The sequence below is a fragment of the Homarus americanus genome, unplaced genomic scaffold (genome assembly GCF_018991925.1).
Source record: "Homarus americanus isolate GMGI-L3 unplaced genomic scaffold, GMGI_Hamer_2.0 scaffold11022, whole genome shotgun sequence".
Lineage (NCBI taxonomy): Eukaryota > Metazoa > Arthropoda > Malacostraca > Decapoda > Nephropidae > Homarus > Homarus americanus.
This window is the reverse complement of record NW_024737068.1, coordinates 1,961,525-1,976,589: the sequence shown is the minus strand read 5'-3', so window position 1 is coordinate 1,976,589 and position 15,065 is coordinate 1,961,525. Positions and strand designations below refer to the sequence as shown.

Genomic DNA, 15,065 nt, shown 5'->3' with positions numbered 1-15,065 from the left:
AATGTAGTAATATAAGCGATGTCATATAATCACGAAGTGGTGGTCACACACGAGTGACGTCCTCAACGTGACGTCACACAAACACGACCACAGTGATGTCATACACGAGCGACGATGTCACACTAACACCCCACAGTGATGTCACACACGAGTGTAATGAAGCGTTTTAGGTGTAAGAAAGTATAGAATTTATATTTAGTAAGAGAGTAACAGAGAGGAAGATTTGGGTATCGTGGCCGTGTTAGTTATTTACACTGTCAATACACTTATCTTATCTTATATGTCAATACGCATCTATTACGTTCTTAAAGACGACTTCTCAAACACCGCTTCATTACAACTGTTTACTAATTACGACAATGGCATGGACACATTAATAACACCTTCTATCGAAGTTACTAGGACATTATATTTACGTTACTAGGACATTATATTTACGTTACTAGGACATTATGTTTACGTTACTAGGACATTATATTACGTGACTAAACACTGATTCTCGGACACAACATGAAATGAATACACTTCCCACGTAAGTAACTGTTGGCATTGGCAACGTAAAACTCACGTGACCTGGGGGAGGCCTAGTAGGTGGTCCTGGGTTGTCTCTATGGGAGACTGCTTAGCTGGGCACCGGTGGTGAGGGCAACTCCTGCCGGACCGGAGGCGGCTTGCCTCCGGCCATCTCGTCTGACTTCTTCGGAGCGGGACTGGGGACGTTGTTGCGGACCCTTCTTGGTTACAAGACACTCTCGTGAGGAGGGCCGGATGGTTCTATATTTTGGGAGACGAGCCGTCAGGTTGAGTTGATCGAGGGGGGGGAGGGGGGCGGCGAAGTGTCTCCTTACATTTGACCTCGCTAATGTAAGGTCAGGTCTGGACTTTTTCGGAGCTATAAGTTGTTGTATGTTTTGGGGAAATCTTCTGATGAATGCGTGCTTGTTATCATCGTTGGTGTGGCCGTGTGACATGAGAGAGGTGCTGGTTGATTTTGGCCCCATTCTGCAGAGGGTCCTTACATTTGACCTGGCTAATGTGAGGTCAGGCTGACCTTGTCTGAGAGTGTACTGTAGGTTATTGTGTAATTGGGGAGGGTCGGCAGGTGGCTCCTTCTGACTGTGTGTCTCTTACATGTTTGTTGGGGCCGTGTGACATGGGAGGGGAGCTGGTTGATTTGTGGCCCCCTTGAGCGGCTGCGAGGGTTACCCTTACATTTGACCCCCCTAATGTTGGGTCAGGTCTGGACTGTTTCTGAGATGTAAGCTGTGGTCTGACAACCCATCACTACACTAGCGACGTCTTCTGAAATGGCTGACACTGGACCACGTTTCCATACACGTGTTATACACGTATTCAACTGGTTTAACTATTGGTATACAGTACATATACACACATACACATACATATATATATATATATATATATATATATATATATATATATATATATATATATATATATATATATATATATTGATAACAAAAAGAAAAGAAGAAAACACGAAGTTCCCAAGCGCTTTCGTGTAATTCACATCTTCAGGGTGAGTACAGACTAGCATATACCTAGATCACGCGCACCTACAGTGATTTACTTGCATATATGTATATATATATATTGTATATATATATATATATATATATATATATATATATATATATATATATATATATATATATATATATATATCAACATATAACGAATGTTGTACACACACTTAACTCACAAATCCTTTTGTTTATGTATTTCTTCATGGTTCCTTATTATTGTTGTAATAATAAATAACCTCAGAGTAATTCACCTTATTTGTTTGACTTAAATTTAAAATGTAACACCAACGTCTTATATAATTACCGTGAAACTATACTAAGACTTATATACAGTACATTCACTTAAGATGAAGACAAAGTAAAAGTTAATGAATCTTATCAGAATTATGTATCTGTTAAGCAAACTTTGGTGATTATTTTCTGAAATTAATTTTGCGATATGGTTGAGAATGATATACTATGGTGTCACTGGTATAGGAAGATCAGCCCGAGCGAACGCTAACTGTCCGTCAGCCCAGACCAAACATTACGACACCGTCCGGTGTGAAAACCTTCGCTCACTGGGTGTGCGGCCTCCCTGTTCGGAAGGAATGCTCACAGCCCCGTACGCGCAGACCGAAGCTTTACGACACTCTGGGTATTTAAGACACTTCACTCAAACAACTTTGACTGTTGCCGCCCATTGAGCGACTGTGGGTTTAGTTCTTTCTTCTACCCACAAACTCCATACTCCATCTGTGAGGGAATTACTGCACTACGTGTCTGCTAATAAGTCATTTATGTCCAATGTACATTTTCAGCCTTCGGGCTGCAGAACCTTTTCAGAACTTTTAAACCGTTAATTGTTTATATAGGAATCACACTTTAGTCCATGATTCACAAATTCACACAAAGGCGTCTCCGTTCTCTTGGTGCATAGTTGTGGGGGTGAATTGGTCTCCCTGAGGTCTGTCTGTCTGAGTCTAGGACCAATGTTTTGACTGTTAACGCTCATAGGAGCGTTATTGGTTTGTTGCTGGAGAAATAAACCCTCAACGTTGACGCGTACCATATAATTCGGTCAAAACCTGTTAAAGAACATTTCTCATATAACAAATGGTGTTATCTCAGGACACATATTATGAAATACAATTAATATACAGTACATAGCCTGTTAACGTCTTAAATATAACTCGCATGCTATAACTATTGATACAGGAGACAATTGGTATAATATGATCAAATTGCAGTACACAAATATACTTATGTTATTGTTTTTATCTTGGTACTAGATCGATCACACTCACGTTTTTAGGGTCTAGGGTTAGAACAGCGTGTTGTCTCTCTTGTAAGAATTGGTAGACTACTGTGAGCAATCGCCACCCAATCCCAGCCTGAGGCGAGGCCCATCTGTTTCATATTAAACACGTCAACAACACGTTGTCAGCACTGCCTCGCCTCTCTCTCTCTCTCTCCCAGTTTATCTTACCGTGGCGGTAACAGAAATAAAGGTTTTTATGTTTCTTAGTAGGACTCTACCCCACTTCAAGGGCCGGGCGTGAGAGACATCATCCTCCTCCTCAATGTTCTAAAATCCTTATCCTCTAAGGGACATATCACTTGGCTTGATCAGTCGTGGGGACTCGCGGAGACCAATGGACTTAGGGTTCAAGGGCGACCTGAAGTCTAACCCCATTCCTTGTGTATGCTGTTCCGGGGAGCTGGGACTCCACTGTTCTCGGGTAACTTGACAATAAAATTGTTTTCTATTTGTGTAATAATGTAAATTTTATTTTGATGAAAATTTTTTCTATCTTCGTAATAGATTGGTCTACCATTATTAAAGATCCTATTTGGCATTTATATACAATATAATGGTTTACCTACAATATAATGGTTTACCTACAATATAATGGTTTATCTACAAGTGTACTAATATCTAAAATGTTTACTAAAGAGAATGTTTTTCTGTGTTTTGTAATATACTGCATTATCTATATAAATAAAAAATTTTCATAATGCAATTAAAATTGATTCTCTCCCTTGTTCATAAACCATTATGCATTATAAAATACTAAAACAACTTGCCAATCGACCTCAGATCCTTAATCAACGTGTCGAGGACGAACGACCTATACTGAGGTTCTGAAGAAATTTAAATTTTGGTCCAAAAAATCAAATGTTCTCTAAATCTTGGTTTGTTTCATCAATATCTGCATGTGACAGACTTTATCATCAATTGGCATAATTAGCAAAAATAGATTTCTAGGGTACTATTCTTTGATATTAATACACATTAAATTTTGAGAAAGACGACGGTGTCCTGGCACCAAACAAGTGTTGACGTGTGAGAGAGCAGCGAGGCTGGTCAGTCTGGTGTGCTGAATGAGCGGCACCAGTGGTAGTGGGAGGCGGGCGGAGTATGGAGGATAACATGACACATATCCCTGGCGTCCAGACGTAGTTCTGGGGTGACGGTGGTTCATATTCTTTTGATTCTTTACCAGATGTCACATGTCAGTTTATCAATGAAGCCTGAGAATGAACTGTGGAGTACAGGCTTCCAGGAGACGATCATTTGTTGGGTAGTGAGATGACCGATAATGGCAAGTAGACATAGTCGCCGGCAATCCTTTATGTCCGGTGCAGGTGTTGGGTGCAGGTCTCTATAATGACAGAAAAACATGTAATGACCTGGTCTATGAACTCGCTTCTAGGAGTCCAGTGGGGCATCTGTGGTGGCAGCAGGAGTGGTATAGTTTGTGATGGTGGCAGGAGTGGTATAGTTTGTGGTGGTGGCAGGAGTGGTATAGTCTGTGGTGGTGGGAGGAGTGGTATAGTTTGTGCTGGCAGCAGGAGTGGTATAGTCTGTGGTGGTGGCAAGAACGGTAAAGTCTGTGGTGCATGATAGTCTGCAGCAGGAGTGGTATAGTCTGTGGTGGCAGCAGGAGTGGTATAGTGTGTGGTGGCAGCAGGAGTGATATGGTCTGTTGTGGGCAGCAGGTAGTCTGTGTGCAGGAGATAGTTTGTGGTGCAAGAGTGTATAGTCTGTGGTGGTGGCAGCAGGAGTGATATTGTTCTGGTGGCAGCAGTAGTATTGTCTGTGGTGGCAGCAGGAGTTGTATAGTCTGTGGTGGCAGCAGGAGTTGTATAGTCTGTAGTAGCAGGAGTGGTATAGTCTGTGGTGGCAGGAGTGGTAGTTAGTCTGTGGGCAGCAGGAGGGTATAGTCTGTGGTGGCAGCAGGAGTGGTATAGTCTGTGGTGGCGGCAGAGTGGTATTGTCTGTGGTGGCAAGAAGTGGTATAGTCTGTGGGCAGGCGTGGTATAGTCTTTGGTGGCAGGAGTGGTATAGTCTGTGGTGGCGGCAGGAGTGGTATTGTCTGTGGTGGCAGCAGGAGTGGTATGGTATGTGGAGGCAGCAGGAGGGTATAGTCTGTGGTGGTGGCAGGCGTGGTATAGTCTGTGGTGGGCAGCAGGAGTGGTATAGTCTGTTGTGGCAGCAAGAGTGGTATAGTCTGTGGTGGTGGCAGGCGGTATAGTCTGTGGGCAGCAGGAGTGGTATAGTCTGTGGTGGTGGCAGGAGTGGAATAGTCTGTGGTGGCAGGAGTAGTATAGTTTGGTGATGGAAGGAGTGGTATAGTCTGTGGACAGCAGGAGTGGTATAGTCTGTAGTGGCAGCAGGAGTGGTATAGTCTGTGGTGGTGGCAGGCGTGGTATAGTCTGTGGTGGCAGGGAGTGGTATAGTCTGTGGTGGCAGCAGGTGGGTATAGTCTGTGGTAGCAGGCGGTATAGTCTGTGGGCAGGAGTGGTATAGTCTGTGGTGGCAGCAGGAGTAGTGTATAGTCTGTAGTGGCAGCAGGGTGGTATAGTCTGTGGTGGCAGCAGAAGTGGAATAGTCTGGAGTTGCAGCAGTATCGGTAATAGACTGTATTGGCAGCAGGATTGGTATAGTCTTTGGTTGGTGGCAGCGGAGTGGTATTGTCTGTGGTAGCAGGAGTCGTATAGTCTGGTGGCAGCAGGATTGGTATAGTCTGTGGTGGTGGCAGTTGTTTAGTCTGCAGGTGGCAGGAGTGGTATAGTCTGTGGTGGAAGCAGGAGTTGTATAGTCTGTGGTGGCAGCATGAGTTGTATAGTCTGTAGTGGTGGCAGGAGTGGTATAGTCTGTGGTAGGGAATGGGTATAGTCTGCGGTGGCAGCAGGGTGTTGTCTTTGGTGGCAGCAGGTGGTATAGTTTGTGGTGGTGGCAAGCGTGGTATAGTCTGTGGTGGGAGGGAGTGGTATAGTCTGTGGTGGCAGCAGGCGTGGTACTGGTGGGCAGGGGATTATAGTCTGTGTGGCAGCAGGGTGGTATAGTCCAGTGGTGGCAGGTGGTATACTCTGTGGTGGTGCTTGGAATGGTATAGTCTTTGGGGTAGCATGGTCGTGGTGTAGTCTTTGGGTGGCAGGAGTGGTATAGTCTGTCGTGGCAGGTGGTATGGCTCTGTGGTGGCGGCAAGTGTGTTATAGTCTGTGGTGGCAGCAGGAGTGGTATAGTCTTTGGTGGTAGGGTGGTATAGTCTGTGGTGGCAGCAGGGTAGCATAGTCAGTGGTGGTGGCAGGATGGTGGTAGTCTTGGTGGCAGCAGGGGTGGTATGGTCTGTGGAGGCAGCAGGAGTGGTATAGTCTGTGGTGGTGGCAGGCGTGGTATAGTCTGTGTAGGCAGCAGGAGTGGTATAGTCTGTGGTGGCAGCAGGTGGTATAGTCTGTGGTGGTGGCAGTGGTATAGTCTGTGGTGGCAGCAAGTGGTATAGTTTGTGGTGGTGGGGGTGGTATAGTCTGTGGTGGCAGCAGGGTAGTATAGTTTGTGGTGATGGAGGAGTGGTATAGTCTGTGGTGATGGGGAGTGGTATAGTCTGTGGTGGCAGCAGGGTGGTATAGTCTGGTGGTGGCAGGCATGGTATAGTCTGTGGTGGCAGGTGGTATAGTCTGTGGTGGCAGCAGAGGTGGTATAGTTTGTGGTGGCAGCAGAGGTGGTATAGTCTGTGGTAGCAGCGTGGTATAGTCTGTGGTGGCAGCAGGGGTGGTATAGTCTGTGGTGGTAGCAGGAGTGGTATAGTCTGTAGTGGCAGCAGGGTGGTATAGTCTGTGGTGGCAGGAAGTGGAATAGTCTGGATTGGCAGCAGTATCAGTATAGGCTGTGGTTGGGAGCAGGAGTGGTATAGTCTGTGGTGGAACAGGAGTGGTATAGTCTGTGGTGGCAGCAGGGTGGTATAGTCTATGGTGGCAGGCGTGGTATGGTTTGTGGTGGCAGCAGGAGTGGTATAGTCTGTGGTGGCAGCAGGGATGGGATAGTTTGTGAGTGGCGGGGGTGGTAAAGTCTGTGGTCAGACAGGTGGTATATAGTCTCTGGTGGAAGCAGGGTGGTGATACTGTGGTGGCAGCAGAAGTTGTATAGTCTGTTGGTAGCAGGAGTGGTATAGTCTGTGGTGGCAGGGAGTGGTATAGTCTGTGGTGGTGGCAGGAGTGGGTATAGTCTGTGGTGCAGCACGAACGGTATAGTCTGTGGTGGTAGCAGGAGTGGTATAGTCTGTGGTGGAGCTGAACAGGTAGTCTGTGGTGGTGGAGGGTGGTATAGTCTGTAGTGCAGCAGGAGTGGTATAGATCTGGAGACGCGGTGGTGATGAAGTACAACACAATGGGATATAGTCCGAGTTGGTTGTGACTACGATGGACGTAGCTGGCTGACGGATATAGTTTCCTCTGCACACCACGAATCTGACCAGACATAAATCGCTCTGTGTTGCTCACGTCAGCAGTCTCATCAGCCCGAAAGGTGTGTGTGAAGTACTAGACATAATAACCAATTAAAACCTTGATAGCTCATGATCCCGAGACGTATATTAAGGCGGTGTTGGTGGTTAGGTTACGTTATGTTAGGTTAGGTTATGTTAGGTTAAGGTAGGTTATGTTAGGTGAATTGATAAATATAAAATACTCATATTTCGACCATTTTGTTACATATTACATTAAAATAAATATTTAAGGCGACAATGAATACGTCACAGATGTGGACCTAAAGAAAGTGATATAGGCCTGTTTATATTGTAAGCTTAAGTTAATACTGTAGGCTTAAGTTAATATTGTAGGCCTAATTTAATATTGTAGGTCTAAATTTATACCGTAGACCTAAGTTAATACTGTATGCATAATTTAATACTGTTGACCTTAATTAATACTGTAAGCCTAAGGTAATACTGTAGGCCTAATTTAATACTTTAGGCATAACTTAATATTGAAGGCCTAAGTTATATGTAGGCCTAAGTTAATTTTGTGGCTAAGTTAATACTGTAGGCCTAAGTTAATACTGTAGACCTTACTCTATAGGACTGCGTGTTGACCTCTACTCGAAGTCCAGCCAGCAAACTTTCTGTCATTAACTGGAGTGACGTCAATATCTCATTCCATTAGATTAAGTGAATTTTCATAGTGAAACAAAAATACTAACTTAGTCATCGTTCTCAGGGACTACTACCACCATATTAAGGTCAAGGAATCATGTTTTTTAGACGGTGAACGTGTCATGTCCCACACACAAACCAAAGTCCCATTTAAATTGCACCCCTCGACCTACCTGCAGGTAAGCTTGTTTAGGAAGACGTGACCTGCACCGCCTATGGAGGAACTTGCTCGGGTACACTTGGTGTGATCTGAACTAAACCCGGGTCACGGAAAGATGACTGCTAACCAAACCATGGAACTGTCTTGTCGTTGCTGTACATTACTCCAGTTTCTTCCTGTAATAAAAAACAACCTAATTTGACCCCCTAGTAGAATTACATAAATTAAACCTCTGGGTAAATATAACGTGTCTAATCTTCAAATCCGATTAAGCGTTAAAATACAAACTAAACAAATGACCGGCAGTGTTATAATCTTACATCATGTGAAAACAGCCGACTCTGTAAGCCGTTACGAGTATAATGCTATAGAGATAGTAACCGTTCCACAGAAGTCTCCTCTTTATTCAGAAGCGAGTACATGTAATTATTTTTGTGTACTAGTTGATCAGTTTTTATCAATGCCACACATTGCCGTAAAACTTGAGGAGAACCCGTAGCGTTATGGTTGTTGCACCTGTTAAATGTTTGGGAGTAGTGTCATGGTAAGGTATTATTCTAGCCTGGACATAAACCTGGACATATGTCTGGATACATGCCTGGGCAAAACCAGACAGGTTTCGTTGATACCTTATCAGCTGATCTACAACTCCCAGCCATAATGTTGATTTCAGGATTCAATGCCGCTCATAATATGTGTTCGTGGAATTGAAACTTTTGAACTAGAAACAACTTTATTGCAAGATAAACTCCTCTAATGAACAGCGAATATAACAATCTCTGAGAAACCAATACATGATAATAATAATACACAGTTCATATAACACAAGTATAACATTTGGTGGTACTCCAGTGGATCACGTTCCAGATACAAGTCCCATTGTGAGACAAAGTTTTCTATCGGTCTAGCCTTAACCTTCTGCCCCAAAAGTTCCTCGAGAACTGCATTACTGGGTGGGGTGGAACGTCTGGTGCTGGCGAGTGCTCGTACTGGCGTTGTTTATATGATAATTGTTTTAGGTGTGACGCCGAGAATGCAGGAGGGGAAAAATTCGGTGTGATCTTGTGAGGAGTTAATGGGGAAAGGGCCTTGCAGGTGTGGTTGCTTCAGACAGTCGTATGCAGCATTTTTCGTGGTAAGGACAATAGTCATCATGACCGCATCTCTGTTCAGGTGTGAAAAGACATGTTGAATATAGTAAAAATTACTACTTTATTAACTGAAAAAAAATGAAATTATTCGCGATAATCTAAACATTTCATATGAAAACTAGACAACTTAATATTAAAGTGAATTTAGTTTGATTTTATAAAACAATTTGGCTCCTTCGGATTTATTCAAGAAATCTTCACATTTATAGACAGAGGCTCAGTGGATTATTCATTAATTTACAGGAAAGTTCAGGTGCAAGAAAAAAAAAAACAACTTACGATAGGAGGGCCGACGACCAGTCGAGTGGCGAACCTTGCGCACGTTATACTTTATTCTACCTGGGTGGGGTTCTGATGAAAAATGATTTAAAGTTAATATCTGCTCTAAATAAGTATATTTCAGAAAAATAAGTTAATCAAACTGTATAGTCATATACTAATGTATAAAAATTGATAAAAAAAATAACCTAGACTTGTATTTTCGACAATCATTTGGTTTGAATTAATGCAGCAGTAGCTAGCACCAGCGTTGACATCCTCTGGAAATTGCACCAGTAGACACAACTGGGAGTTGAAGGATGGCTGAAACTATTGACAAGAGCCACAGTCACGACGATCATCACTACCAAGATGCGCAGCTGTGGGTAACCCTTACATTAACTCAAGTAACATCACGGTACACGAAATATACATTATAACTAAATATACATGACCCAAGTACAACAAAACAAATGACCAACGTCAAGTTGTCACTGACCATTATAGTTGACAGAAGACGTTGGTGATGTAGTTTAGACGACGAGGTTGACAGGCCAAGTGTGACTCCCTGGGCCTTCTCACCCCCTTATATAGGCGCCAGGTTCTCCTGCGCAGCTCTGATTGGCTGTCTTCGGATGTGTGTGCGTGTGTTATTTTCTTGGTTTGTGGTTTATTCGTTGCAACATTAGATAATAGAGATGCTCCATCAGGCTTCATATAATGCAACTTCAACATTTCCATTTACCCTGATGGCCACCCACCCAAACTAGAGGTGGCCAGGCCGAGGGATGGTGGCCAGTGGGTTTCGAGACAAAACGGCTCAATCTAAAAAAGCCCAAACCAGAATGGCCACTTGCTGTTGATAAACGCTAACCTAACTTCCCTAGCAACCAAACCCAGCGTTTTTTGAAGTGGCAACTGGTTGATATTTATCGTTTACATTTGACAGTTGCACGGTTGAGTTGGGTTGGAAGAGTTAGACTGTTTTGGTCAGGAAGTGGGGCCGTTTTGGTCTGAGGGTGGGGCTGTTTTGGTCACACGGTGGGGCCGTTTTGGTCACAGGGTGGGGCCGTTTGGTCACAGTGGGGCCGTTTTGGTCATGGTGGGGTCATTGGTCAGGGTGGGGCCGTTTTGGTCACAGGGTGGGGCCGTTTGGTCACACAGGTGGGCCGTTTTAGTGCAAGTGGGGCGTTTGGTCAGGGGTGGGGCGTTTTGTTATGGTGGGGCCGTTTTGGTTTGGGCCGTTTTCTCCTGCTACCGAATAAACCTGTGTTTGGTTATTTTCGGCGGGGGGGAACCTGTGAAAGTCCCATTAAACTTACGGATTTTCATTTCTTACCCCCCCTTTCTCTCCTTCCCCCCCTTCTCCTTCAACCCTTCTCCATACCCCTCTTGTTTTCTCCTCCTCTGCCTATTTCCCCATTCTGAAATGTATTGGATTATTCTCTCTCATCGCATAATCCACGCTGCAAATGCATAACTAACGTTGCCAGTGGAATATCAACGCGTCAACAATCTTCAACGCCGTCAACACATCTTCAACGCCATCAACACATCTTCAGCGCGTAACACATCTTCAACGCCCTCAACACATTAAAGTAGAGATAAAAGGTCCTTATTTTTTAATCTTTTCCCAGGATCAACGTCCTCGTATACACCACAGGATCATTGTCGTCATTAATCTCGTACATATTACAAAAATGAAACCATAATTTTCACTTTTGTATGAACTACGATGTTATTCTCGTATATACTAGAAATAATTTATATTTAAATAACTTAAGGTACAATAACACACACATACATAAAACACAAACTAAATCCAGCTTGAATGAACGAGACCTTTCCTGGTGTTCAACTCTGGTACTAACGATGCTCTACGCTCATCATTGGAATTTTTTTTTTTTATTGGGCACTCCCCTACATCCTTGTGTAAGGTGAAGCGCAAGAGCGTTTACAGCGCCCAACAGGGAAGCATGCTAAGTTCATGCTTGCCTTTATGTCTCATGAGTTAAGGGGTAGAAGCCTGAGAGTGAAGGGCATAAGCCTGAAGAGTCAATGGTTTGTGTCAATTTATTGGAAGCTCCAACAAGTTAACTTGTACCTGAATACGAATTCGCAACTTTCGATTTACACCAGGTACCTACTTTACTGCTAGGTGAACAGGGACTAATGGTGGCTAGGAAGTATGTCCAAACAACTTCCACCGGCCCGGGAATCGAACCCGTGACACCTCGCTTGCGAAGGCAAGAGCGGTACCACTCTACCACCAGCACCCCCCATCCTAGGAATGATTGGCTCGACCTCTGCGAAGTGCGTCACTAAATACTTTCGTTAAATTTTCCTGGAGTGATGTGTTCTCTTCCTCCAATATGTTATGAACATTTGTTGTCTCGCTTGTGTGTTTGTCTGCTTGTATGGCGATTGTTTAAGGTTTGATTTAATGGCGTTTGTTTTTTGGGTGGTATTGGGTCCGTTTGTGTGTTGTTTATGAGCCATGTTTTTGACGTGACCTTCATTTTCGACTTTCATCATATTCGTTAATAATTTATTTTTTCATTGCCAACATCTTCATTATCATCTGTTATTATAGTTATTTTTAATACAGGAGAATAATATCTAGTCAGAGGCGGTGGGGATACAGCATACTGTATACTAAACATTCAGCACACAGGGAGGCAACATTACTGACACACCATTTGAACACCTTTACTCCCACTTGTAAGGTTAGGTACTCATTCACAGCTTAGCGAGCTCTGGGGGGCCTTGGACAGAAGCATGCGACCCTTAAAATTAATTATTTATGCCGGTTAATATATACACTCAGACTGGGCCAATTAATGGTCATTATTATTAATTTATCATATTTAGTTTATTTTTGCCTTATGGTAATAATTATTTTTGCCATTCCTTGATAATTAATTCACTATCATAACATAACTTTATACCTACATTGAGGTTAAGTTAGGATCAAGTGAATTAGACTAGGCTAGGTTACATTAGGCTATGCGAGGTTAAATTGCCATAAGTTACACTAGGCTAGGTCTGGTTAAATTAGTAATGATACGGTTCATTTACAGTCAGTATTACAAGTATCTACAACATCACAAACCAGTAGACACACAGGGTAACATGACAGTCGGTACAGTAACTCCTACGTAATGATACAACTTCCTTAATTATGAAATAGAATACAAAGACCTGTTTTATTTCTCTATATGTTATGAGACGTTTAAAAGATTGTATAGGATACATAAAGAGGAGTTTTTTGTTCCACTTCTTTATTGTGTTAAGAGGCATAAGTAGGATGGTGAAATAAACAATAAAATATTAACCCAGGTCAAAGACTTCCAGCAGCTGCACCTTCTTTTAGTAGTATCTTGTTAGTTTGAAGAGTTTCGAAAATTATGGTCCTTGACTTTCCTTTATTAAGATCCTGATTAGCCTGGTAAGGGATTTCTATCAGAAGATTCCAGGTTCGAATCCTGGCAAGGTCGCCACTTGTAAAGGCCTGGGACTTAGGGATAGAAATCCCTTACCAGGCTAATCAGGATCTTAATAAAGGAAAGTCAAGGACCATGGTTTTCCGAGGAATAACAAACAACCGTTAGAGATTGGCATCTCTTTACTATAAAAATATAACAAAACTCTGACACCACTCAACAATCATCAAATAATGGGAGTCAGCAATTAAAGGAAGCAAACACTTAAAGGAATCAAACAAATAATAGAATCGAACAATAAAGGGGAGTCGGCAATTAATGGAATCAAACAATTAAATGGAGTCAACAATTGATAGAATCGAACAATAAAGGGGAGTCGGCAATTAATGGAATCAAACAATGAACAAATATTTCCTACGGCAGTGGCCCTGGGGAAGGTTCTGAACGCGGTGATGCACACTCAGGGCAGGGAAGCGTCCACTTCCACACTCAGCAACGTCTTGAAAAGGCAGGAGAACACCGGGGCACCGACGGAATGTGATGAACTGATGGTCGTGGTATGCGGTAGTGGTAGATGACCAGAGAGTTGGCAGTTGATAGGTGAAGGTCTGGGAAAAAAGCCCACGAGTCCAGGACCTATGATGAGATCACAGCCAGAATTTGACGGACAGCAGGGTAGCTAGATACTGACGGTATGGCGGCTGGGTTGAATCTGCCCGCGGCGGAGAGGGTTGCTGCCGTTATCACCTCCGTCCAACCACCCCAAGTGTCGTCTGCACCAGCAAACGAGCGAGTTAGCAGCGGTAACTAGCCGGAGGATCGTTTCTGCCCTTACAGACAGGTCAAAGACAGGTTAACGTGTAAAAGGTCAACAATTATAAAGGAAGTGAATAATGTTCCATCATTTCTTTCTTCGATCAGTCAATGGCTGTGTCAAGTTATTCTTCCTTTCTTTCCTCTTCTAGTTATTCTGTAACTACAAATTCCTTCATGTGTAATAAGCGTTTGTCTTTCTTGGCTCAGTGTAGGGCTAGTTTGCACACCTTGACATCCAGACAAGCGTCTTCACAACATTTCTCGTGGAACGGACAGTCGTAATCTTTCCTGCACGCCTGTAATAATAAAGAGTTTGTCGAGTAAAGTAGAGTGTAAGAATAATAAAAATCACGATTAAGAGCAGTTATTAACATATTAGCAGTTATGTCCACTTTGTAATGGACAGGTAGAGTCAAGTAGGAGACAGACAAGATATTCAGAAGACTCTTTAAACATACCGGGATATCAGTAAAGGAGAACGGACAAACTGGGCGTATACGTGGGCATCTACCAGGATGAGCTGTGAAAAAATTACTTCTCATTAGCCATAACGTTTACCCCAAGATTTAGCTTTTATTGGACCCTGGATAAATTTTGCATCATCGAATCCCCCATTTAATGGACAACACAGGAAGAAAGATTATAACGAAAGGAAGGTCCATTAGTTATGAAATCTCCACCAAAAGTTTTATTTGGAGAGAGAGAGAGAGAGAGAAGTCCGTTCACGTAGAAAACACTAGTTAAAACAAAGAAATACTATCCATAATAACTCGCTTCTAAGTCAAGTATTAATAAAAAGAGTACTCACGATCACAGCAGATATAGTCAGGAGCGCCAGGGTACGGGTCTGGATTGGGACAGAAAGCTGTACAGTCAGACGACGGTGGTGGTGGTGGTGGTGGTGGTGGTATGATGTCAGTCAACGCCACCGCCACACACGCCACCAGCACCAACACTCGAAGACTCTTAAGGATGAATTTAGTTTAGCTTGGTTGAGTTATGCAAGACACACATACAATTTTGTTGTTACGTCTAGTAGAACGAAACAACTACTTATTTTTTTTATATAACCAAAGTATAATCAATATTCACATGACAATATAGAAGAAAAAATCATAAGAATGTTTTTTTTTCATACAAAATAATGGTCTGTAAATTGGTGCCAACTAAGGGATCTGTTGCGTGTAAGTAAAGTATATCTAAAATAACAAACCATGTTTAAAGTTGTAGCTTGTCAGAGATCAGTGCCCCTCCTGCTGTCAACCTGCCACCTC

The 15,065-nt window shown here is 43.0% G+C and overlaps 1 protein-coding gene across 1 annotated transcript; it reads right to left on the bottom strand.

Annotated features, from left to right (window-relative positions):
• Positions 1–13,819: 13,819 nt before the first annotated feature.
• On the bottom strand, positions 13,820–15,065 carry LOC121872818 (perlwapin-like). The gene is made up of 4 exons (XM_042375868.1): positions 15,005–15,065; positions 14,600–14,756; positions 14,250–14,311; positions 13,820–14,087 (listed from the first exon to the last, which is right to left on the bottom strand). The coding sequence occupies exons 1-4, from the start codon at positions 15,005–15,007 to the stop codon at positions 13,995–13,997; spliced, it is 315 nt and encodes a 104-aa protein (XP_042231802.1). The 5' UTR covers positions 15,008–15,065; the 3' UTR covers positions 13,820–13,994.